The 27,431-nt window shown below is 37.8% G+C and overlaps 1 protein-coding gene across 3 annotated transcripts; it reads right to left on the bottom strand.

Moving 5' to 3' along the window:
* On the bottom strand, positions 1-27,431 carry LOC134846031 (uncharacterized). Of its 3 annotated transcripts, none has more exons than XM_063863203.1 (8): positions 27,254-27,430; positions 26,543-26,641; positions 20,891-21,105; positions 7,936-8,331; positions 7,471-7,701; positions 1,668-1,929; positions 743-872; positions 1-379 (listed from the first exon to the last, which is right to left on the bottom strand). In XM_063863203.1, exons 3-8 carry the CDS (start codon positions 21,091-21,093, stop codon positions 144-146), a joined length of 1,458 nt encoding a protein of 485 aa, XP_063719273.1. In that variant the 5' UTR covers positions 21,094-21,105; positions 26,543-26,641; positions 27,254-27,430; the 3' UTR covers positions 1-143. The 3 variants fall into 3 exon arrangements, with proteins under 3 accessions (XP_063719273.1, XP_063719272.1, XP_063719274.1); XM_063863202.1 differs by having other exon boundaries at positions 26,543-26,644; positions 27,254-27,429; XM_063863204.1 differs by having other exon boundaries at positions 210-372; positions 26,543-26,644; positions 27,254-27,431.

Below are 27,431 nucleotides of genomic sequence, written 5' to 3'. Positions count from 1 at the left end.
AGTGCACGCTATTGTACAAATTGCGGTTTTCATTCATTGAGAATCGGCGGTTTTCAGACTTCGGAAATCGGCGGTTTTTGAGTCCTGGGATAAAATGCTAGTATCTAATGCCCATTGTTCTAATGTCTTCATCAGTTATCCCATTAAACGTGGGGCTGGTCTGGATGAGGCTGCGAAAATCGGGAAGCCAGTTTCATTATTGACTCTTCATCCAAATAAACATCTTCAAAATTTTCAATCGGATTCGATCCCAGATGTCCGTTTGCTGTTGTTTTGATGATATTTCCTTCTGTCGGAGATAAACACTCGAACCTGGCTTCCCCATCTACCCAATAAAGGCGATAGATGACTTGGGTTTTTTGAGCTTTGTCGCTTTCAGCTTCGCCCACAGGGTGACCAAGACTTAAAAGATGTTCCTTGTCTTAATAAGTAGTTCGAAAATAAGATTGGTTGTAATTTATTTAAGTAAATCTGATTTAAATTCTAAGTATAACTTTTGCTAACATTTTCTAACAATTTTCTTTTCTAAACGTTTTTTTTCTTATACTGGCAATTCTATCCCAGTTTTTAATTCAAAGTACTCTTTTCTGAAGAATTTCCTGTCAAAAATTGTTCGAAGTTTTTTTGAGATTGATTTGTAACTAATAAATTAGGTAGCTTAGATATTTTTTGAGTACGGAAACATCAGAATTAAGTTTTTTATACTGGCAATTATGGTCACTCTGTGTTCCATCGGCCATACATTTATATATCATGGCCACTTGCGAGCCCATTCTGGCCTGGATGATCTTGCGCGAAAGAATCTGGAGAGTGGCACAGAATTCTCGATATTGCCTCTCGTATCCCCCCACTCCCACACTATTCCCCTTATTCTAAATGAACAGTCTTAACCTAATTGTGTTAGTATAGTTATGCTATGAAGAGAGCGCACAATTTTTTTATTTTGAACTTTTGGTGTTGGGTAGACTTATACATTAGATAGTACTGCCAAAATTGAGTCGTTTAAACAACTAAGGGTGGAAAAGTACGTGAACGCCAAATTGTTTTTCGCTCATATGCTACAAAATTAGGAGGAAAAGACTTCAATACAGATCGTGAATTTGTTTCAAAACATCATAATGTAACTTTTTTTTCGGCTTCTTAACACTTTTTTCAAAGCATCAAAATTAAATTAAAGTTTTTGGCCTTTTTTTTTAAAGTATTTCAGGATCAAAAGCGCAACTCAAAAGGTATCCAAGAGTAACCGACGCTGTTTTTAAGGTGGGAAAAGGACAGAAGGCACTCAGCTCCCATTTTTAGATTTCGGTCGCCTAGACCCGTCCACCTTTTGAGCTTTCTTTCGGAAATTTTTTGCCAAAACTTTTTCTATGGCCATTTTTCTCTGTCAAATGTATTTATAACGCAGAAAATAGGGGCTCTTTTCCAGTTCCCCCCCTTTCAAGTTACCGAGTTTTATGTTTGTTTTATGTGTTATTACGGCTAAATGCGTGATGTTACGCTGTTAAGTATGAAGAACAAATCTGTTCAGTTGTGTCAATTTGTTCACCACGCCAAATTTCGTTGCATTATGACAACGCTAAATAAGCTTTTCAAAATTGATTTTGAAAGGTGGGGGGGAAACCGGAAAAGAGCCAAAATAGGTATAGTTTTGGTTTCGACTTCCTTGCCTTATTGTGCTGCTTTCTTCTTTGCTGCCTTTTCGGCTTGCGAAGCTCACGATGATTGGTCGAGACCTCGTCCAATGAGGGTCGACGCTTCTTCCGCTGCCAAATGGAGGCCAACGACTTCCTGAATATTTTGCTCTGCGCGGTGAAAACGACGAACGCCACCGTCATATTCAGACTGAGCAGAATGAATATCAGCTTCATAGCGATTTTCTTGCAAAGAGTGCGCGTGTGAAGAGATGGTAAAATTGAGACCAGCAAAGGACTGAAAAAAAAAAACTCGTTTTGGAGACATATGAAGCAAACGTTTTTTCTTCACACTTTTCTAAACCATCCTACAAATGTTTGCCCTAGCTTGAATGGGTATTTTTTTTATCGTACATAGCCTCGAAACCAAAGAGTTGGTAGTGCTGGATCCATTGATCTTTAGCAGTTGGTAAAAAGATGAGTCATCACTTTCCCTTACTGCGGCTCAGGAGAACAAAAATGGATCTACTTAACAATCCCCTCTACTATATCAACTGCCAACCATATAAATAAAAGCAGTAATTAGCATAAGAGCGTTTTATTTATATTTATAATTCGAATTTTGCTACGTTGTGATTGGTCCAAAATTCACTAATGTAATCAACTTTTAAGTAGATCCCAAAAAAGGTTGAACTTAGTCTATATCCTCAAATCGTTGAGATTGAAATCGTTTAAAATACAGTTTCTTATGCCAAAACTGTTTATATTTAACAAAAGACGAGAGCACTTTTGATGCCATTACAATCTCATTAATAATCAAATCTTCGAAAAAAAAGAAGACTTCTTTCTTTCGAAAAAAAGGGAGCAATTGATCAGCAGACTTATTTATCGAATAATCTACCAATCAGAACGTAGCAAAAATTGATTTATAAATAGAACGATCTAGTGCTAATTTACTGCTTTGAGGGGTGACAATTCTTTAGTAGATGCTATAGCGAGGGCGATTGTTGAGTAGATCCTAATGATCACATTATAGTCTCCCTTGATGATTATGGTAATCGTGGTGTTGGGGTGAGATAAAAAGGTAATGGTGATAGTGATGTTGATAATGACTGAGATGGTGATATGGTGATGATGGTGTGGGTGTTATTCGTGACGGTAGTGGTAATGGTGAAAGTAATAATTATGGTGAAGTAAATTTTAATTTCAATGTTGATGGTGATGATGATTCTGGTGATAATGATTTTAGACTGAAAAAAGTGTGATTATCACGTTTAACTAAATTTATAAATTGTCCCCCAACTATATTCGGTAATCGATCAACCACAACTGTTTTAACACTCAAACACAACCGATGAAAACGAGGCAGGTACTTAACCAACTGTCAGACAACTCCAGGAGCGACAAGAAACAACTCAAACAAGTCAAACTCAAACTGCTAATATACTTTTATGACAATTACCTCCGCTCAAATAATTTTAAATCACAACTTGAAATTATACAAAGCTAAAATCTGCTTGCGAGTTTTAGAGCTTAGTTCAACTTTCTCCCTGGGTATTAGTTTTTGACAGTTTTTTTCCCTGCGGATCTATTCACTACAATTTCTATCACATGCTACTTCCCTCTCAATTTCCCCTGTTGGACAATAGTGAAATCATCACTCCTCTCAGTTTTCTTAAATCCCAATTTAGGTTTGTTAGCGAAGGTTTTTTCTTGAAAGTTTGTAGAACCCTGTTTGCTTCCCGCCCTCGAATGGCGTTACTTTACCGTTACATTAGGCAAAAAAATCTCAATGCCTTAAGTGCGCGCTCCATCATTCTTTCTAAATTCCCGTGTCCGTCCTCCTTTGCATAGGTGAGCACAAAACTTCGATCCCTTCCGTATTGCAAAACGCTTTAACCGCATTTGGAATTAAAACTGGAATCTTGGTTCATATATTATTTCCGGGACCCCGTTGTTCAAAATATAATTTTTGATAAACTTAAGGACTTTGTTCAATATATTGTTATGCCAGATCATAACCGAACGCTAGCGCGAGAACCGGTCGACCACTGCTGCATTTTACTTGCCCGATTTGAATAGGTTATTGCTCCCAAACAATTGAGCTTCGGGTACTCGTTCGGCTCCCTAGATTCGTACACTTTATCAATGTCAACCTTGGCGCACAATGGTTTTAAATGTTTACTTGCAGTTCTACACCATTGGCATCCGTTGACGGCTGGAACTAGGCTCCTATGGATATACGGAACCACACGGGCGCACTCCGTCAAACATGTTGCCTTTCCAGTGATCGAAACTGTAGACTCTATTCGCGGAGAAGTCTCTTAGAGAAATTGGATTGACGAGGCAGTCGTCCATCCAGAGACAGTTTTCCACAGACGTGGAAATCGTTCGCATGAGAGCCGAGATAGGGCCACATGCACAAAACTTCTTCTACTGCTCCGGATCCTTCGTCACAATCATGACCTTCTTCGGCTGCATCTGTTAGTTCCCTTTGTAGTTTGCCTCAACTAATATCAGGTTGAACAGCTCCGGTAAACAGTCTGCTTTCCTGATGGCTTCAAATTTCTTGGCATCAGGCACATCATTATGTTGGTAGGGTACCCCTGCAAATGATGAGGAAACACAAAACACGGTATTTGTATTCACACTACTGGTCCCAGGCGTTACTGTCTCCAGGTTAGCATCCATCATCTCTATCTCAGACCTACTCCCACTCGTAACCTCTGGATTTCGGTGAAAAAAATCTATTTAGTTATTCAAGTTATTGTTCATCTTCCATGAAAATTGATAAGTAAACAGGCTTGATAAGTTTCAATGAATACTAAATTGACTTGACTTACGTAGATTACACTGTGTGATTGCTTCAACTAATACTGCATGGACCTTGGATAAAACATGCATTTTAGTAGTCCTTGCAGAATTGAATCTACCGGCAGCGATTTCTTTTTTAATGTAACCGAGGAACGTTTGGACAGAAATTTTGTCAGCTGGTTCCTTCCTCTTTGAGTGCCCCGATAATTAATCTGCGATTTCAATATTCACCCTCGGCAAGTGTTCTATCTTGAAATCGAATTATACGATATGGTCTACCCAGCTGGTAAGATGACTGAACATCGTTTTTTTTAATGTTGCTATTTAACAGTGTTAGTAGCGTCTTATAATCTTTTACAACTGCAAAAAGAGTACGAAAGACGCATTTTTCAAGCTAGTTTTCTGAATATTTTTTTCCGTCGCGTTCAGGAAACGTTACGAAACAGAGGTTGGTCTCGATCTGTTCGAGCACCGCTAAGCTGTTTGAGCACCGCCTAGGCCGTTATGACTCGTATTGCTCATTTCCTACTGAGCAACGCGCGTAGAGCCGCTGAACTTATGAATTGAGCCCATGAAAAATTTCAACTGTGACAGCGTTTTCGGCTGATTTATTTCATTGATCGGAATCAATTTTCTATCGGGAGGCGTGATGTCCGAGATGGTATTAAGATTGGCCAAAGACTCATCTTCCTTTTCCAAAAAGCTGCCTTTTTCTAATTTCAGAGTCTTTTTTTTTTTCGTTAAATTTACTCAGATTGTTCTCCATCATAGCAAGATGTTCGATTTTTGAGACTTTCGATTAAAGTTAAAAAATGTCGATGAACACTTGTGCGCTTGGGAACTCTTTTTTGATCGAATCCGTTTTTGATCGAATCCAACTCCTTGATATTCCGCCATCGTTGTCGTGAGACTGTAAAAGCCCGTTTTGAATCTATAAGTCCTGGAAATGTTTCCCCTATGAAGAAGAAATTTCAATGTTTGTTCGTGTCGATATTTAGTGGCAATTGCCACTACACGTGCGTTGGGTCCATAGTCGTGAAAAATCTCATTCACTTTCTTTTCACTAACTGTTTATCCGACAACGTCCATAAATTTTTTAATAATTGGCATTTGATACTTTTTATTTTGGAACAGGTTATCTATTTTCTTGAAAGGATATATTCACCGACTCGTATTTCTTGAACAATATGACAATTGGCATTATAAGGTTTTTCCAAACACTTTTCTAAATTTTCGATATGCCTTGTTTTAATAGTTTGTCGAATTTTTTATCCACATTATCTTGAGAAGTTATCGGTACCCGCCAATTTTTTTGTTCTATCGCAGTTATACTATGCAGAAATTCCGCCTGATTTTTGTAGTTACGTATTCATCTCACCATGTTAAGTAAGTTACTGAATTGCTTACTGAAAGGCTACTGCCAGTCATCCAGAGGTGCTCTCTGGTTGTCAATTTCCAGTTGACCTCGGATGTTCAACACTTTCACCCCACGGATATGCCTGGACCCACTTGAGCCTCACTGCTGACATCAGATCTCGCCCAATGGTTGATGGCCGACAGCGACCGATCACCTTGATGACTGCATCAATTTTCGATCCATTGGAAAGTAGTGTTACATTGGAATGAATCAGTTTTAGCAGATTGTTTTCATTTTCTCTGAACGGATCATCATCTGGTCTTATCGGCATCAATCGCACTCCATGGACTCTCAAGGTACGTTATAATTCCCCAAACAGAAATGCCAGAAACGGCGACATGCTGTCAACCCATATTCCGGTCGCCTTCTAATTGATTTTCAACGCTAACACTATTATCTCGGCGTTATCAGATTGCGTTGCGCCGCCGCTCCGCTAAAAACAGAGTGAAAAATTTCCAGCCACCCCCTTCTTACTACTTGCTCAGGTATGTTTCGAAGGTTTTATCACATTCCTTTTTGAGTACGATGTTAAGCAAACCAAAAATTCTCGGATATCTTGTTGTTGCGAGATTCAACTGAAGCATTTGGTTATGCATTTCATCTTGTTCACGTTCGCTCAGGCATAATTATATGTCTGAGACAAGCGCTTGTGCGGCCTCCATTTTGTGTTTTTTTTCAAAAGCATGTGCAGGTAATGCCGCAGTTTCGCCGCATTAAGTTCTTGCGCGAAATAAAATGAGGTAGGGTTGAATCCATGTTAACTCCAGCGTTAACCGAGTTATCCAGCGCTCCCACAGCATTGGTGCCTCAATGCATTTACTCGGCCAAAATGCCGTAAGCCTGAGTGGTTTTTTTCCGGTCTCTGCGCTGTACCTTGCTTGCTGCACCATAAAAAAATTGTGATCAACCTAATTCTGTTCATGTCCTATATTCTTCAACTATATTCGGTAATCAATCAAGCACAACTGTTTAACACTCAAAAACACCCGACGGCAAAATGACAGGTACTTAATCAAGTGGCACGGGAGAGGCAGGCAACTCAAAAGGCGACAAAAAAACTACTCAAACAATTCAATCTCAAACCAACTGCTGTGCTAAAATAAACATAAATGACAAGACATAATTCTACTTCAATAAAATATTAAGCTGATCTCTGTAATGTTTTTTTTCAGCTTTTACTTGTTTCAATCACATTTTCGGGTTGTAATCAGATTATAAAACTTTCTACTGTTCTTTTTTTACTTTTGATGTTGAAATTTTCTAAAGATTTAAGATTGCGCATCAATTAGTGCCAAACAACAACTTCATTATTTTAGGCACGTCGGATACGAAAACAAGTTGGTTTCTACAACTTTTCGAAATACAGTGTCTATGGCTCAGTGTCTATAATTCAGCGTCTATTTATTGTGAGGAAAAGATTGTCAGGAAAAGAATCACATTTTTGATGAGGACCAATTGATAATGTGAAAATGTAGAAAGGGTGTTGCGCTTAAAAGGAGTGCGCTTGGTGATAAGTGCCTTGGATAGTGGGGTGGGAATATTAGAGGGAGGGGGTGGCGTTGTAGTGTTATGGGGTTTAGCGTGGTTAGTTGAGAACCGATTGCATGCCTGTTGATGAGTGCCCTGGCGACAAAAGAGAGTGCTACGAGGCATGATATGGCCACGAGGGAGAAGCCACACACTATGGCTCCATGGTTCACCAGTGACTCCTTCTCATCCAAACCAGACCGTGAAACCCCGGCCTCACTTCTAGTGCTGCTAGTACCTACAGAACCATTGCCAGTACCAGTACCTGTGCCAGTGCCAGTACTGTAGCCGCCCACTCCTACTGTCAACTGTCTGGAACAAATTCAAGTAGTTTATACTGTTTTTTTGATTGTTTTGTCCGACAGATAAGTGCATTTTAATTATAATATGATTATCCAGTCAAAAACTGATGTCCTAAAATGGAACAAAAAAAAGAAAAGCTGATTCCTTGAATCAGAATCAAAGGAGATACTGTTAAGAACATTTTAGCAACCAGAATTGTGGGCAACGGGGTTTGATTGTTCATTGATTCAGTAGAGTTCATACCGGAGTTTGTTTCTCAGTAGCTTTGTGAGTGTCAAAATAGACAATATAGGTGCAACAAAATACACCACGAGGCCTGAAAAAGAAACATAGACCAGCCGAAGATGCATGTTCACATCCGGATCTCCCTCGCAAGTCTTGGAGTCTGGGTTGTATTTGCCGACGTACATGGTTCCACTCATGACCAGTGCACTGAGAGCAAGGTTGGCAAAGAAGCACTTGACTGGGTAGGAGATATTGAGCATGAGTGTCTGCTGGTATCTGTTGATGTTCCTCACTGCCAGGTATCTGTCAAGAGCCAAAAGTACCAGCTCGTTCTGGGCTGCAGTTGCAAATGTGTAGAGCACCCAGCGCCAGAACTTGCAAAACCCTCCGAGCTCAGAGTCCCAAATGAAATTCCTAAGAAAAAACAAAAAAACTTAATTATAAAACTACTACGACAAAAAACATAAAGTAGACAAGTTGTTGTCTTTCGTTTACCCGGATTAATCAAAATGTCCTTTTGTGAACAAGAAATTCAAGGTCATTAAAAAAGTTATTTGTATTTTTAATAAACTAGAATTAACACACCTTAAAAAGCCTGAAACAAGCTTTATCCAAACAACGATAGCACCGCATCGATCAAAATAAAAAATTCAAAATCAGAGCACAAGCTTTTAAAAAATCAAAAGAAAAATATTGAAAAAAGCTTTTGCCGAAATTTCTTTGCTAATTTTAAAGATCCAGTTGTTTTTCTCTGAATGAAGAGCCATTGGGTTAGGTCAAAAGCTGCTAATTTTGAGATTACAGTTTCCTTTGTAAGCTTGGGGTCATTCAATCAGAAAAATTGGAATAACCAGACCAGTGTTTTCTCAAAACGCAAAAGATGTTTGTGAGATTCCTAAATGCGGCTGAAAGGGTTTTAATGTGTTACCACTGCAAAGGAGCTTTTTTGAGACAGTAAAATTTTTTGAGCTTTTTTGAGAATTGTTAATTTAGTAAATGAGGAAATACAAAAATGTTGAAAATTTTTCTTTTTCTGTTTCTTAAATGTTAACTTTTTTCTAGTATCAGGGATACTAAATTAGATGGAAATTATAAAAACTGCACATTGTGCAGGCAAGTCAAGTTGCTATTTGCTGTGTAAAACGGAAGAAAACTTGTCTCAGACCATGAATCCACTCCTTGATACAGCTTCAAAAATGTGCGCGACTTACAAAATCTTTGATCAAGCTTTTTAAAGTGTAGTAAACTCTTGGTTGAAACGAAAATACTTTTTTTTCAGGTTTTTGAAAACCAATAATAATTAATCTTAAGTATATGACCATTCTCCAGATATTGAGACTGAAGAAAAACTTTCCTCTAATTGGGTTACTTCAACGTGATCAAACACCACATTGCTGAAAAATTCGTTAAAATCGTTTTTAGGTAGTTTGCTTTCAGAAATGAGATTGACTTTTGTCATAACAAGGATAGTTATTGGTCTCTACTTGTTTGGTCAATATATACCCTATTTGCTCAATTTATATGATGCTTCGAAATTTAACATAAAAAATCAATCAATCGAATATTATAACGGTAAACTTACGAATCTAATCCCTTCAAACTGAAAAAGCTCCAGATAAATCTAAAACATTGGCAAAAACGAAATCCTAGATAAATTGAGAATCCCTGAATATTCCAGTGAAAATTTCAGATGATTTCCCACGCTGATTTATTATTTCAAAGGTTTGAATTCAAAAAAACAGCAGGTTTGTAGGTTTTCACATTTTTGTAACCAAATTGAGTGTTCATAATTATGATGCAAATAAAAAACTTCAAACAGAATCCCCTGCAAACAAAAAGCAGGTCATTGATTCATTGATTGAATTTTGAACGGTAAAAAAACCGTCTGTTAAGTTTTGATTTAAAAAAAAAGTTATTTGAATTAAAGTGTAAAGCATGTGAAAAGCTATTATAACTTAAACTGGGTAGTTTTTTGTGAGAAAAAACAAGAAATTACTTTCTGCAATTACTCTAGTTAAGCCGCTGATTTAAAACCTATAAAAAAATCAGTCTAATTAGTTTTATTAAGAAAGACCGTAAATCAGTTTGGGCGAACTCTGCGCTGATGTTTGGTCACGTAAGTTGACGTATGTTTTTTTAAGGTAGCGCGAAAAAACCTTAAAAAGTTCCGTTTTTCAGTACCCAGTGCTTGCGTCCCTTCCGCGCTGCTTTGTTATCTTTAATTGTAGCTGCTAAAAACGGATGCTAAAAACTATTTAGGATGCTGAAAACTGTTGAGGAAAATGGGAAAGGATGAAAATTTCGCAAAGAATAGAGGGAGGCAAGGCGTGGGAGGGGTAAGCAAGGAAAGAGGATGAAAAATTTTTTAAATCTTGTTAGTGTTCGTATTTGGATGGGTTATAGCTAGGGTCTGAAATTGAACACACAGTTTGTGGTGATTTTTACATTAATCTCCAGCGAATGAAAACCTAGGATATTTTGATAGGAAATGGCATGCATGAAATCAAAATGAGCTGCCTCCCAACAAGATTGACAGAGAATAGCAGCATTTTGCTTGACTTTGGCTTCTCTCCTAAAACTTTCAAAAGCAGACATACTCAGCTTGACCTAGCTGTGATTTCGCTTTCAGTCTGATTCAACCAATTATATGGATTTTAACAGAGGGAGGGGTACAGCTTTTACATGCGTGTATTTCCAGACAATAAAGCTGAACACAGTTTATTTAAGAGAAAAAACTTGCAAATATCCATTTAGCGTCAATGTGTTTTGGTTTGTGCCTGAAGCGGGTTTTCAATGCTAGCATTACGATACAAGAACTTTAAAACGTGGTATTTCAGTAGTGGCAATTTTCTTTTTTGTTGAATTTGTGCATTGAGACCCGATTCAGTCTCAATCTGTGAAACGAGAGTCACCAGGTTCAACCAATTGCTGCGTCTTGATGTGGAACATTTCTACAAGCTGTTGTGAAAAGTTCGATTATTAGATTTACAATTACATTACAAATAAACGAAATAAATCCCGCGTAGGTTGAATTGAACATTTAAAATGTTCTTTGCTGATTTAAATCACATTGCGTTTTTGACTTTTGCTGATTGGCATTGCGTTATGTTTTTAATATCCTAGCTGCATTGTAGTGATATTTTTCGGTGATATCACCAAACGTTTGATAAATACATCTTAATGCTTCGTCTTGACTTTCTCCCACACGAATTTTAGTTTATCGCTTACTTTGTGACGGTCTGAATGCTTCTGTAGTTAATTGTAAATTTGGTTTCAATAGTGAGAGGTGGCTTAGTTATCCCAGAAAAGATTTGTCTTAAAACCTTTGGTTGTGTTAAATAAGGTACGGCTTCTAATTTAGAAGGTTCTTGTTTTATACCGGCTGCTTCAAATTCAAATCTCAACTTTGTTTCTTATACTGTCCTATTGTGACTCAATATATCACCTTTAGTCACGAATTTGTATCTTCTAGGAAGCAATATACTCCTGTAAGGCCATCGAATGTGTAGTCCATTGCCTTCTGGAAATCTTTTGGCATGTCAGTTAAGACGTAGAATCCTATCTTGAGTCTGTATATGCATAAGATTTCTTCAAATACGATGCTAAATTTTCAATGTTTACTGATAGATTTGTCTAAAATCATATGACTGAAGCCGTTGCTTAGGTCTAGAGATGTGAATCAAACCTATCCGTTTGACTTAGAACTTATCATTTGGGCTGCTGAACCTGGTAAATCTAATAAATTGGGCATCTAAAATTAGTTTATGAAAGTTTGATTCGACTTGGAAATTTTTTTGGTGTTTTACTACTGGAGCAACAGAGTGGCCGCTAGTACAATCATCCAAGTTAATGATATGCTCCTCCCTCGTTAGCTTCTCTATCTCTGCTCCCATGTTCTATTGGATGTGTTTGGAGACATGTCTGCCCCTTTACTTGAATGGGTTTAAAATATGAATTAAAAAGAAAATAAATTTAATGATTCTTTGACCTGCATATTCTTGTAAAATTAACGTTGTAATTTCTACGTAGAACGCCGCCCTTATCCTGATTCCGGTAACTCTTCTGGTTTTTTCACGATAGCTACTGTAGATGTAGATTTCATCTGCTTGTTACATTTCCCAAAGCTGGTCGAATCGCGTATTATTTCCGGATGTCGGTAATCTGGCATCTTTTTTATACAAACGTTCGAATTGACATCAATCAGTTATGTTCCGAACACTTCGATGATTATTGTCTACAAATTATATAGCGATTGGTTTAGCTTGATTGATAGACATCTTGCTTTCGATTCCTTCTTTAACAAAGCGTCTGCAGTTTTCTGATTGACAAACAATGCTGGGCTTCCCGTAATGATAGTTTCGCTGATTAGTGATATTTCGCTCTAATGGCGGCTCTGAGGCAATTCAATGTAACAATTTCTGTGTTATAAACCTCTAAATTTTCGACCAATTTTTCCTCATGAGGCTGATCTTGAATTCTGAGCACTGAAAAATTTGGCTCGCTGTCTGAGTTTTTTTAGTTTTGTCGTTTCATCTTCATCTTCATCTGATGCTATGTTATCAATTTGTTGTTTTGCCAAATTGCCACTTTTAACAAGGTGGCCTCCTTTCCCATGTAGGTTGCAGTTCACTGTGCGAGCTGCACATTTGTCGCTGTGTTCTAGCGTGAACTTGTTGCCACAAAAAGCAGGGTCTAGCTGAATTTGGCCTTGAATTTTCCAACTTCTGTTTTTGTAGTTGATTATTTCGACAATTTTGATTCCTAGAAATGCCAAGTGCCCTTTTCTGGACGTTGTTTTCGATTGTATTGACATAGTGGGTTCTTGTTTGATATTGACGTTCTGAATGAAAGTACTTCTACCAAAAAGGTTTGCCTCTATAGGACATTAGCTGTAGCATAAACCTTTCTGTTGGAGCAAAGCTGCTCGGAGGGTATCGTGTACTGTAGCCCTTTGTCAGATACAAAACTCTAATTAAATATAGAAAATATCGTTTTTGCTTTGAATATGTTCCAAATAACTTTTTTTGATGGCTCGAGATCAACCACATTTTGCCACTTGTCCCACAAGACAAAAACAGAATGCTTCAAAACCTTCTGTATCACTTTGGTGTGCATTGTAGAAACCGCTGGACTATGTAGTTCTTTCTCTTTTTTGAATAGTAGTTCGCAAAGAATATGGATATTGCGAAAATTCAGTGTATTCAGATTGACGTATGGGTCTTGTTGAATGAATCGCTTTTCCCCTCAATACCGAGCGCAGAAAAAAAACAGTCTTGACTTCACTCTTCATCGGCTTCGTATTTTGTATTAGTTCATATTCTGGGGCCTTTTCTTTTTTGTTAGTCGTTTGCTTCGATGCTTTTTCGACTAGCTGCGGCGTTGCGTGCTGTTCTGTTGGTTGCTTGATGTATGTTGATTCTGTAATGGGTACTGGTTCTGACTTGGTAGGAGGATCGTCATTTTTATGTTTCCAGTGATGAGAACAATACGGTGGGATCACAGCCTTCTATAAGCGAAATTGCCAAAAAAAGGCTCATCCATGTTTGCCACAAATACAGGTGTTGTGAAGATGGTTGCCTTAGACTGCTGGTACTCCACGCAGATCTGTTCTGTCATCAGAATAAACCATTAATGGCTGCGTCTTGAGTTATCCGACGAATCTAACAAAACTATACGAGAAAAATTTAAAAAAGTACAATTGTAAATTGTATATCGGAGTTAGACATCGTAGGTAGAATAAGTATAATAAAGATACATCGACTGCAATCTTTCAACAGCGATAAGAGAGTGTCTAGATCAGCCGTGAACAACTCACAAACACTGAAAGAACTTGTCCTAATTTACAATTGTAGCTCAGACTGTTTTATATAAATGGTGACCTTGAAATACGGATTTTACGCCGTATGACAGCGTAAATCAGAGAACAAGTTTTTAGACTATCATAAAAAAGGTATCAAAAAAAGTATGGATAATCAACAATCACATGGCCAAAAACTTTTTCGAGTCCACTAGCGGTAGATTGAAAAAATCATTGATGATGCTCGCTAACTATGAGAAAAAAACCAGAACATCTGGAGAAATAGATAGAAAGAGCCCATATAAGCTATGCTTTTTAGTGATTGCAACAATTTTTTTTCACCGCTCAATCATCGCCGTGAGGCATATACGATGGTGTTGCCAGTAAGAATTAAAATTGAAAAAAAAGCGAGTTTGGCAATACACGTTCAAACTCTTATGTGAAAAAGTAACGAAAATGTAATCGAGAATATGATTGGACCAAAACGTAACAACCATAAGCACAGCTGGCCGAGCGGCCTCGGGACAAGTCTCTCACGCCGGTCGACCGGGTTCGAGTCCCCCCATACGCAGACCTTAAAACATGTAGACCCGAGGGGCTAGAGCCCCATTTGACCGTTTTTTACTGTTTTTTGGTTCTAATTCGGTTCAGCCTTGATTAAGGCTGACCGCCAGAAAGAGCAATTTGTCTCAAGGACATTACCGACCGGTTTTTGTGGCATGCTTGCGCCAATTTTTACCGAAACAAGCAGATGATAAAAATGTTATGTGATGTTATGATCGATAGAAAATGCCGAAATTTATCTTATTGAGTTAATTACCGAGAAAAATCTCTTATTAATTTAAGGATTTGGATTCAATTATCTTTCTTTGGAGATTAGAGCGGGCTTATTTTGGCACCCCAAAAGGGACTCTTACTATCAACTGTCAAAAACAGCGCGCCAACGGAAAGCAGTCAAGCCGCCAACATCACTATATAACAACGACGGCGACATCCGACCAAGCTCCGATAGCTCCGGATAACACTCCCGCGAGTCCTTCAACAAGTTCAGCTGCGAATACTCCGACTACTACAGGTAATCAGTTGCGTCCTCTTCGGATCAAAGACAGATCAAAGCACAATGACAGTGCAATTTCCTTTTTCCACAAAATTTCTGACTTGAACACAAGAACTGTAAGGCCTCAAGATAAAGTACCCACTAGTCTAATTGGCCCTGCAGAACCCATCGAAAGCCTTCGCCCGCCCACTACCCTGAAAAGGTTTAAACTTAAGTGGCAATGTGTTTGAATGTGATTTCTGTTGAAGTTTTCTCACTTGAGTGAAACAACTGGATTTGAATCGGTTAATTTGTGTAATGGATTTCATCTCTTTCATCCGATTTTAGATTTGTTAATGACGTCACAGACGTGTTAGCAACATGAACTTCACACTGAAGGTAAATACACAACGTAACTCATATCATACTTTCCCCTGGTGTGTTAACAGAGGCAACCAATTCCGCAAAATTCACTCCTTTACAGCAAGTCATAAATACCCAAATCTAACAATCTGTTAATCAAGTCTAACAATCTGGGTATCTGGAAATTATTTAGCAGTAGTCAAAAATAAGTTTTCACTTCCTTTGTTTTCTAATTCAAAATCTTACTTTTCAGATAACAATATTCCCCTCTGATTTCTCTCTTTCATCCCCCTTCTTGTCCCTTTCGTCATCTGTCTCCGATTGGTCCGATGACCACTGCTCTTGTTCGATTGATGATGAGTCGCCATTATCGTAGATTTCATCAAACTCTTTTTCCAAATAGGCCAACGATGCATACATGCTCACCGCCTTGATTAAGTAGTCCGACGTTAGGTTAATCTTTCTGAGCATTCCATCCTCCCAGTAAGTCCTTTCCACTAAACGATTTCGTTGGACAGTCGGCTATCGTTATCTGTATTGGAACAAAAGGAAATTTATTCCCCTCAAAATGAATTTTGACCGCACTACCGCAATATCTGTTCGTGACAATATTACATCTTTATTGAACTTTGGCAGTCACTTTGACCGATTCTGCTTTTGAACATTTTCTGCTTTTGACTAAAACAGGCTGTGCTGTGTTATGCACTCATAAATTTGTTGCGTGTTTAGTCAATTCATTAGAGTTTGATACCATTCGTGAGCTGCATCGCTCAATCCTTATGCGGCCACGAGCAGCTACCAGCAATGTGTCTTAGGTGTCTGAGCCTCGACTGGTGTTTGTACATAGACACCCCGTTTCTTTCTTCGTGATTGCAGAGAAGCCTTCATGATATCGATTGTCACTGGTTCCTAGCTGTGTGTTTTTAAAATGCATAAAACAAAATTACAGGCCGCTTTTGAAGCAGTTGGACCAAACTTTTCTTGCAACAGATTCTTTTTTTGTTGGTCTCCACGCACAGCTAATCTTGATTTCAACTCTTTTGTGCCATCAGTCGACACTTTCCATGTTTCCACCCATCTATTTCTCAGGATCCGATTGCCCAGACCTCCTGCGACGTGATTGCTCACCAACTCTACAAATTTAATTAGGTTCTATCCCCCAAGCTCCTCTCATCGTGACATATGAAAAAATATCTTGATTTTCCTTTCATTCGGGTACTCTCACGACTTCTGTATGATGGGTCAATTTCGGTAATGACGAAGGTATCGGTTTTCCCAATCTCGTCATCAATTTGATCCACCGTTTGAGTCTTTCTTTATTCTTCACTGTTACTGGCGTGTCATTGACAAATTCTGGATCATGAATTAATGATTCGTTGGATGTGTTTCATTCCAGTTGTCGGGCTGTCTCCGATTGAGCCTCAAAGTCTGTCTTTTTTAGTTGGGTAAACGATGTCTCTCTCCCGTGCCAGTTCTCTTCTGTATTCGTTTCTTGTTGGCCCTTTTCTTCTCGCGGCTTCTCGTTTTCTTCTTCATTTGAGATCCTTGTTGTGTCGTGCTTAGATCGGTTGTACTCAGTTCTTCATTCTCCTGCCTTCTTCCACTTACTTCTCCATCAATTGTCTTCGTTACTTCATCCCAGCTATTTGTCTCTGGACCCTCCGTTTCTTCCTCTTCCGTTTCACTTCCAATGTCTCGCTCTCGGAATCGCACTCTTTTTGATTCGCTTAGTATTCGTTTTGATCCTGTTGGGGTGTACTGCCGCTCATTCCGTGTGCCTCCTCCTGGCATTTTTCTACGTCTCGTGCTTTCTTCATCTGAACTCTCCTGATCTCCCCTTTCGGTTTGCTTTTCTCGGTTTATTGGTGCCTTCAAATTGTCTTTAATCATTATCCCTTCTTTTTCCAGCTCACTTCTCCTCTTTATTCCTCCTATTGCCTCCATAGCTTCAAACATCAATCTGTCATCTGTTCCTTCTCCGTTGGTATCTGCTTCGCCGCATCCTTCAGTACTAGTAGCAACCCATATTCTTCTCCATCTTGGCTATTGGCTGTTACATTGAACCCCATCATCTGATTCATGATCTTAAAAGCTTCCGCGGTCTCTTCATTTATCGCTGGTGTTGTTACCGTAACAACGTACCTTCTTCTTGCCATAACTGTCTCTTCTCCGTTTCTCTTTTTGCTTCCGTCCGTCTCTGTTTTTTCTTTATTTCTGTCCTTTCCTATCTCTTTCGTTCCGTCTTCAATATCATTTTCACTAACTGTCACCTCGCTCGATAAATCTCTATGAATTCTTTATCTTCCTTCATTTAACAGTTTCCGCAATTTTAACTCATTAACTCTAATTTTTTGATAATTTTTGGCCGCTAATTTACTTTCTTCAAACTTGATTTTACCCGAATTAAAATCGTTCCTTTGTTTTTTACCTTTCGATCTTTTCAATTTCTCACGCACCGAATTAATTTGAAATATGATTTGATCGTTTCTTAAAATCCCATGACTCATTGCATTATGTGCTTCTTTGTCATTCTTAGCTATTAAATTTGGCCTTGGATTTTGTTTACTTTCCTTATGCTATTGAACGAACTTCAATTTTGTTCCGATTGAGTTTTTTTGCTCCTCGTCCCACTAATTAGCCTCAGTCTCTTCAACCGACCGAATAACATTCCTCCACTTTTTCTTGTCAGCCCATTCTTCAATTTATCTCCCAAATATCACTCTGTTCTCTGTTAATTTCACTTCTCTGTTAATTTATTTGACTACAATTCAGTCCTTTTCCCCATTATTACTTCATCTTTCTACAAATTTTTCTCCATCAATGTCCCATGATTATGACTGGTTTCTTGGATTGTACTACAGTTACAAATTTAGAAACGCAAAAACTCATCAATCATGTGCAAATGTAGAATTTTCAGATTTGTTTTAGGATTTGTCCATTCTGCAAGGTCAATTGCCACAGAATCGCTAAAATCTTTACTCCCTGGAGTCAATAACTTTATGATATTACGTATTTTTCTGGTTTTGTTACAGGCGGTGCAGTTTGCAATTACACTTTTGATTATTCCATCAGTATTTTTTTTCTCAGGTTGTTCCTCATCCCGGACTCTTCCAACAGTCTTTTCAATTGACTATTACGTGCATGACCAAATCTAAGATCGACATCTCTTACCCTTTTTTCTATCAATCTCCTCATTACAGATTCTTCTGTCCAAGAGATCTTCTCTTTTGCGGTCATTCGTTGTTTCGTGTGCAGTTTTTGTCGATTCAAATTAACTCTCCATATCAGATGTCCAACACTCGATCTGGTTAGTTTAAACTTTTTCTGGTGTAATAACCAGGTTCTTTGGAAAACCTACTTGCTCATATTCCCGGTATTAGTGAAATATCATCATCAATGGCATCCAATTTTTGGGTTATAAAACTTCCCGCTGCCCTTATTGGTAATAACCACACAAATTCAGCTTTGATCTATCCTCCTCTTCCAAAGTTAAACTTGCTCTCTATCTCAATTTTCCGCTCCCTCAATTTTTTTCATTCCTCTACTGTTAGTCCCTGTTCAACCTCCATTCATTGTTTCAAGGACATAAATGATCTTGCTGCCCCTGAATCTACAATAGTGTCGATTTCAATGTAGCCTTCCCTTTCTTCTTCCCTGCTCTCTTCAATACTTGCCTCTTCTTCTGCAAAATAGCAGGGTGATGTCTCAATTGTCTCTTCAGACTGGGCCAAATTCTATTGATGCCTCGGGTTCTCGTCCTCTTCAAAGTTTTCTCCATTCGCAGTTTTTCTCGAAGTCGTTTGAAAGTTCTGATGTAATCTCCTACCATATGCCTGTTCTCCTCTTCTCCCATTTCCAATCTTCATTCCATTGCTTTACATTCTCTCATCCATTGATCTAATGACCCGCATCTATAACATCCTCCTTGCTGACCATTTCTTCCTTTCTGTAATTTCCTCTTCCTCTTTGACTTTGGCCACTGTTGCCCGTAAGGTAACCTCTACTGTGAAAAGAATATTTTTGGTTTGGTTCTCCTTTACCGTAAATTTCCGCAAAGTCTGTTCTAAAAATGCTGAATCCATTCTTGTTTCCATTCCACTGGAACCTTTGTTTCGTGCTATTTTCTCGATGTTAATTTTGGTGGCTTCGTCTAGGTTGGAACCTTCTAGGAGTGCTATACAAAATAATATGTCATTTATTGTCATTTCGGGTTCATTCATTTTTCTCCTATATTGCTTCATTCTCTTTATGTACTCATCCCAATTTATCTTCGGAACTTTTTCACATCTTTTCCATGGTCTGTAAGTTTGCGCCAATTTTAAGAATGGAGATGGTGTCAAGTACTCATCTAGCATGTCAAAATATTTCTTTTTTCCAAATTCGGTCTTTGCCTCGTCTCAAATCATTGTAATCACGATTTCGTTCAGTTCAGCATTTGTTATCCCATACATAATGACATGCGGCGCCTGCATTTCTAGTGTGGAATTTGCGTACATTCGGTCCACAGTAACAATTTTTTCTTCCATCTCCGATTTTCTTCCAAATCTGTAGACTTCAAAATCTGTACTCTTACAGCTTTCATCCTGACTCTCGTCGTGTCTCCTCCATTTGTTTCTCTCATTTCATCTTCTTTCTCCTCCAATGCCTCTAGCCTCCGTTTTAATCTTACAAGTTCCAAACCGGTCTCTTCCACTCTACTCTCGCTTGTTCCCCGTCTGTATTTCCCACAGATCCTATTGGAAGCCATCTAAATTGTGTTGTTGTGTCCACGGTCGGTGCTCCTTCGTTTTCTTTAATCATCGGCGAAATTTTTCTCGTTTTCATTGTCTTTGTCACTTTTTGACTTCTCGTATTTCTTCCCATTCATCTCCGTGTCATTCGCTTCTCTCAATTATAAAATGTCCTTTTTCGAATTTAACCTCCTGCTACTATGTTGAAGTGTTCTCACTTGAACAAAACAACTGGATCTGAATTGGTTAATTTGTGTATTGGACTTTATCTCTTTTGTCCGATTTCAGATAAGTAAAGTGACGTCACAGGCGCATTAACAACATGACCTTCACACTGAAGGTAAATACATCGCATAACTCATATCGTACAATTTCAGTTCCACGCCGATGCCGAGCTTTCAGTAAAATTGGCGGAGGATCAGCTGCCTAGTTGAGGTGAAATCGGACGGTGAACAGAAAAGGCCAATTGGAACCGTTGCGGTTCAACAAGCCACGGGAGAAACTTGAAGAGGTATCGGTTAATTATTGCAAAAAAAAAATGTTTTGCTTAGTATTTTGTGCGTGATAACGAAAATGTGGGGCTGCAAATGATGATAGTTAAAACTCCGAAACGGAAACACTACGAACTAACCCGCAAAATCAGCTTCACTACATTGCCCTAGAAGACAAATTAAAACAAGGAAGTGAACTATAGCTGGCAGACCACTAATTTCTAATGTGCAAACCGGAGGGGAGAAAAAGCAATGGCCGTGTTTCTCGACGAGTCAGTGCAATAAACCAATATACGCCTTAAATTTCAGTTTTGTTGGTTTTTATTGGCAGTAGCGAGCGCGCTACTGAGAAGAAGTGACATAATGATATTTGAATTAATAAAGTAGAAACACTTTTGGATTACAACTGTCATATGGCGCTTTCAAACATGCGCTTTCTAGCAGGCCTTCAGAGTCCGTTCAATCGGTGCTCGATAAATGATGAACTTAAATAAATTATCATTGCAACAAACCGTTCTTGAGAATTTTTGATAAATTATTATTTGCAATAACTTACACGGAGTCTGCTAGAATGGTTAGAGTATCTGCGACAGCTACCATCAGCATACAACACAGTGAAGCACGACTGATTCCAACTTTGAACAGCACTGCTACGATGAGACTGTTGCACATCAGAGCAGCACACGCAGTTCCATAGAAGACAACCGTCAACACATCCAGAGCAGTCGAAAGAGCTGGATCAACACTACTGCTGGCCATTCTGATGTTTAGCTGGAAACAACACAAAATAACTTCTTTAAATACCAAAATGAAGCTCGTAGAAAAACGTTCAATTTTTTTTGTCAGTTTGGCTAGCAAATATCACGCGATGCACTCAGATTTCGATCACATAGAAGCTTTTCCAAAGTTTCTAGAAAAAGTTGTGAAGCTTTTAGTTGATATTTAAGGGCGCTGAAAACCAAAACCCGAGAAAAAAGATCAAAGTGTTCAAGTAGTATATCAAAGGCCACTTTAGATGTTCAAGTATTATAGAAGGTTTTGACCAGTTATTTTTTGGAAATAAGACACTCTTCACTCTAAATTCGTCTAAAAATACATATTTTTTAAATCAATTTTTGTCGACTTTGGGAAAATTTTTATCAAAAGTTAACCGTTGAAACTCGGTTCGAGTCGGTTCGAGGTTTGCGAATTATGTTTTGGTCGAGGCGGGTCGAATGCATACGAGCCAAAGTTCGACCGAAATCAAAACCCCTAGTCGGAAAAACTCTATAGACGTGCTCAAAGTTCAAAGTCAACATGCAAAGTGCATGAACGATCGCATGAAGGGCTTTAATACGATACATATATCACTTAGCCCACTTGACTATCACTTTTTCCAATAAAAATTAGAAAATTTTTTTAAAAAACCGAAAAAGGAAGCTTCATTCCAATTCTTGGTCTTAAATAAACGCGGTTCAATGATCGTAACGCAGATAAAATCAAATCCATAGTCTGCATGAAGAACGAGACAAATCACAGTCCGGTTTCTTTTAGTTTGTGTTTCCAGTCCGAACTCAGTTTGGAACATCTTTTTTAAAACCAGTTTTAATGCAAGAAACAAAAATTTTGTGGTGCAATTACTGCAACTCAAATCAAGTAATTTGTGTACAGCTCGTTCAACAAACATGGCAATAATTGTTCTGGCAGATTAAATTTTGTTTCGATTTTTTACAGAATCAGATGTAATTTTGTATATAACCTGAAAAGTGTTGATCCGCTGAGCTAAAAAAAAATAAGCAGAATTTTTACCTGTGATCATTTTCTAAAATTTTGGGGCACGAATTTGGGACTATTCTACTTTCCCGTGGAATTTTATGGATAGTAATCAATTACACTGAATAGTATAGACTGTCTCACTAAAATTCGAAAACAAGTTTTTATAATTGATTGAAAATAGATTATAAAATACTATTTTTTAAAGCAAAAGTTCGATTATGATTATATGTTTTTAGCTGACTTCGAACTTTTTTTTCAGATGTAAGTTAGTACCTTTAGCGTCTCTCTCGATTCCTATTTTTCTTAAAATCAATAGCGTTTTTCTAAGCTTACGTTTTTCATGTTATTCTTTCTTTTCAGTTTTGTCACCTATCCCACAAAATATATCACTATACCACTAACCCCACACCCACGAAAACGCACGCACACACACACACATACCTAAAGTGTGTGTGTGTGTGAGAGAGAGAGAGAGAGAGAGAGAGAGAGAGAAAGAGAGAGAAAGAGGGAGAGCGGGAGAGAGAGAGAGGAGAGAGAAGAGAGAGATGAGAGAGAGGAGAGAGAGAAATGAGACAGAGTGAGAGAGAGAGAGAGAGAGATTTTTACGCCCCCAATCCCCTTTCACACTTTCACGCCCCCAATCCCCCTTCCATAGCCCCACCACACTTCATTCCAGCCTCCCCTCTCCACGCACACTCATCGACAACCCCCCCCCCCCCCCCCCCGCATCCCCATCCTCATCTCCTCCCTCACATTTCAAGTCTATCCCCTCCCCCAGTTTGTCACCCCCCGAGATTTTACCCCCTCCCTCGCAGGTGGGAGGTGGTTAATGTGAGTGGAGGGAAAAGCTGGAGGAGGGTAAAATCTCTGGGTTGGCAAACTGAAGGGATCAAACTGGGGCGGAAGGGGGGGGGTGGTTTGCGGCTTAACAGGAGGCTTAACATGGGATGGGGGACAATTAGGGAATGAGGGACGTAAGTTGTGAAGAAATTAGAAAAATCTGTAGAAACGTAGAAAGTAGAAAACATGAAACTTAAAAGTTGAAAAAAGATAACAATTTGGTTAGCCAAAGTAAGTCTCAATTTGTAATTTTCTAATATAACGTGCGGTAAATCGTAAACGATAACGAATTGTGAAAAACACTGCACTGTGTTGAAAATTTCAGAAAATTTCACTAACTTTAGAAAAAAAATTAAATAATCTATTATAATCAATTAAAATGATTTTTATTGATTAGTCAATAGATTATAGTCCACTTTTAATCAATTATAATCAATTATTTTTGGTTTTTGTGGAGATTGACAACGAAAACATAAAATATTGGATTATTATTCATGAAACTTCAGTGCGGGAGCCCCCATAACTATGCGAAAAATGATCACAGGTGATATATGTTTTTTAATTTGAGCTCAGGTCATCAGTATTTTTCAGATAAATTACCCGTTAAAAATGGTTATTTAAAACGTCTAAACTGGTGTAGAGAAAAGAAACACTCCGATTACAATTACTCTGTCGTTTTCTTCGAAAGTCAGAATCATAAAACGCCTTAAGGACTTACTTTCTTTGATCCCCGGAATCTTTAACAAAACTGAAGAGAAACAATAATGAAATTGGATAATCACAAATAAAACACAAATAGTGAAACAAAAAATAGAAAGGGCAATAGTTTTTCTCCTGTTGATTTTTCATATCCTTTTCAACCTTCAAATAGGTTTTGTGCAATCATCTCCCCTTTCATCAGATGGGATTTTAGCGGCTCATTATTTCAGGCATCCTCACCCGTCTTTTCCATCGCGTAAAGCAGCCGAAAAATACTCAGTTATCATTGATGGCTTGACTTATTAGGTTTTTCAGATTTAATTTTAAACCCCTACTTCATTGATAAAATCAATGTCGGGTTTGGCGTTAGGGTCGGGGAGTTTGTGGATCCTCCCTCAGGGATTTGACCTCCTCACTGCCCAGATGTACCGTATTGGGTTTTTTAGGATCTCCATTTTCAGCCGACCGCACGCACCGAATTTTCTCCGTTAATAATTAATTATCTGGCGATTTTGTGATTGAAAATTTTTTTAACACTGTAGTCTAATGTTAAGGGCGGATCGCGCGCCGGAAAAACATAATTCTTTGGTAAGAAACTTCAAAAATATTTGCTAAAAGAGATTCTTTCATATAGTTTTGAAGTCCTAGTAAATATAATTTTTGTCGACTTACAACCGGTCAATCACATTTTTGGAAATTGGTTGAAAAATCTGCCCCCTCATCTCGAGAAAATCTTAGATCTACTCCTGAAAAAAATTATCCCCTAAGCAAACTTTCAAATTTTTTGATCCGTTCCATGGGTGAGTTCCGCCATCCAAAATTTTTTTTAAACAGATGCAGGGAATCAACGCAAATTTTATTTTGAACCACTTTTCTCACCTATTTCTTTATTAAAATCACCTATTTATATATTTTGCATAAATTGAGCGGATATTGAATGCCTTCTTACTCTTCCCTTAGATCAATTTGGCCCACAAATAAAAATGGCTAGAGATGTGTCCAATAGCTTTGAGTTTCTGAGTTGAACGATTTATCTTACCCTAAAAAATGAATATGGTTACATAATGCTAAAAAAAACGAACTTTTCATTTATTAACATGAAGCAAAGGTAAGCAACACAATTTTTTAAAACGGAAACTTAAATATTTAGAAAAGATTATGTTTAGAGTTACTTTAACTACAAATAAAATTCAATTTGTTTCCATGATATTTTTCCATAGGTTGCTACAGAGGGATATTTACTTAAAATAGACCGTAAATTGTTCTTAATTTCAAATTTGTTTGTTTTTATATGTTAAGCGGTATTTGGCTATATTTGCATTTGCGTTTACAATTCGATTCCAAATTATATCTGATTTTATGAAGAAATCTTTTTGAGATACTGACTGCTGAGTTTAGCTTGAAAGTTGAATTGTTCAATTGTTCTGTTCTCGTCAATTGTGTTATTCTCGTACCTGGTTTTTGTGTATGCTGATTATGTTTAAATTTCTAGAGATGACAGACTAATTTCGACTCAAGAAACAATGAAACCGACAGTAATTTGTATTTCAGTTTAGGATCAGATCAAGAATAAAAATTTCTTCTATCGCAGGACGTCTTGTCCTGATTGCCGGGCTCATTTATTTTTCAAGTGATTAAATTAGATTCGTTGTTAAGCTGCTTTAGATTACTGCAAATGGTTTATGGCTAAAGCGTTCAGTAATATTAATAGGTTTTTGATGAACAGCATTTTTTTATCGATTGAAATGTTTTGATTCCGCAAACTATTTTTTCGAGTTTGTTTTTAACTTCTCACTGAATTGTAAAATTCATGAATGATAGCGGGGTTTTTTCAAAAATATTTTTAATTATTGAGATACCCGGTCGATGTTTTTGTTTAATTTCCAGACTGTTGCGACCAAAAAGTGGTATTTGAAGACCGCCGCGACCAAGATTTTGTGTTTTCATACTTACAGACAGAGGAGATGCATTCAAGAACAGCGCGATCCAAAAAAACTTCCGGGGCTGATTTTACAGCCAAAACAACTCCGCGACTCATGCCACTGTCAGCATTAAAATGAAACAATGCTGATCGTATATCAGGGTGAAGCCCTGATTGATTTCACTGCCCCTCAGCTGGCCTCAATAGTTTTTGTTCAAAACTTTTTTTTATAAACTATAAGCTTAATACCAATATCAAATGCAAAAGGTGTCATTTGAGTAGAAATGCTACGTTCAGTTAATATTGGCTTCAATTTAATTTGGAACGATTAGAGTGCGGAAATTATCCATGCGCTGTCAAGTTTTATAAAAATGGTCTGAACTGAAAAAACCACCCAAGGCATATATTCGTCACTTTCTTCGAAAATTGGAACAAAGAGGGAGCTCAACGCAAAAATCATTCATTAATAAACATTTGAAAAAATTGTTCCTTACTAAACATTTTAAAACAAAGCCGGCTGAAGTTGAAGGCACCACTTCCAGTGTTCCAAAAACTGTTTTACGTTGAAAGTAGACGGATATTCAAGAAAAAATGATTCGAGAAGAAACAAAAGAAAACAAGGAATGAGCTGACGTTTGCTGACAATTTGATCGGCTAAAAACTGTCGACAAATGTTTCGAAAATCGTTAGCCCCCATCCCCTCGAGAAAATCTTTGATCTGCGTCTGGTTGCTTTTTTGGTTGCTATGGTTCTCTATTCCTCGAAAAAACTTCGACCGCAGCCTAAGCGCGCTCAAACATCAAAGATAAGCCATTTTAATTGTACTAATTTGGGCTCTTATTTGGCAGAACGTTGTCCACAATTTTTGAAAGGATACATAAATACCACAATCTTTACATTAAAAAACTGTTTTCATAAAATTCAAGCTACGAGTGGACAAAAACTAGTAATTAATTGGAAAATTCCGAAATTATCTGGGAAATTATTACTTACCTTTCTAGAGGCAGGTTTTGAAGTTGCAATGATGATAAAACTTTTAGTTTTACAATTAACCCACGGTTTAGTTGTTGTGTTGGTTATTTACAGTGGTGGCTGCTAGTGCAATGATCCGATAGTGCAAACATCAGAAAATGAAGCGTGATAATTATGAAAAAAACTTTAAATTATTGATCAATTTAAATCACACTTTGGTGTTTAATTTAAGACATAGCTTGCTCAATTTAGAACAAGACTGCTCGTATAAGGACAAAGCCTTGAAAGTTCCGACTGCCCTTAAATTGGTCTCGAATAATTTGGTAAATTAAGTATTGGCAAAACTATAAATTCTGGCTGATAACATCAAAACTTGAGTGTTCCAATTTGAGTCGTGTATTGAGTTAAAAAAACCAATCAGCTGCCTAAATTCAATGTGGAACAATTTTGTAGTGAGGGATAACAAAACTAGAAGTTTTAGCCGTAATCATGGCAAGATAATAGTGGCTGGAGATCGATCCCCCGAGGGAACAAAAATTTGTAAAAGTTGTCTGAACAAAAAACTACGCTGAGCATATATATTCCTCACTTTCATCGAAAGTCGGAACAAAAACGTCATGTCGAGCATCGTGAGTCGGATTTTAGCAGTAAAATTTTTGAATGGTGAATTATTTATGCGTTTTTTTTTTTTGCTTTTTGGCACACTTTTTCTCAGTTGTAATAGGATTGCACCATCGGATGTTTGCTTGGCTCTGCTAATGTTTGCTGTCTTCAGCTAGTCTTGCTGCGATGCTGCCATCCATCAAAGCCTAATGACTTCCGTGGCTGCCTTAATTTTCTGTTTTGTTGGTACCCTTTTCTTCCATAGTTATTTGTAGTTGTCAAAAGCGCTGATTAGATAAGCGAAAAC

Source organism: Symsagittifera roscoffensis, chromosome 5 (genome assembly GCF_963678635.1).
Source record: "Symsagittifera roscoffensis chromosome 5, txSymRosc1.1, whole genome shotgun sequence".
NCBI lineage: Eukaryota > Metazoa > Xenacoelomorpha > Acoela > Convolutidae > Symsagittifera > Symsagittifera roscoffensis.
This window is presented reverse-complemented; position numbering and strand designations above follow the sequence as displayed.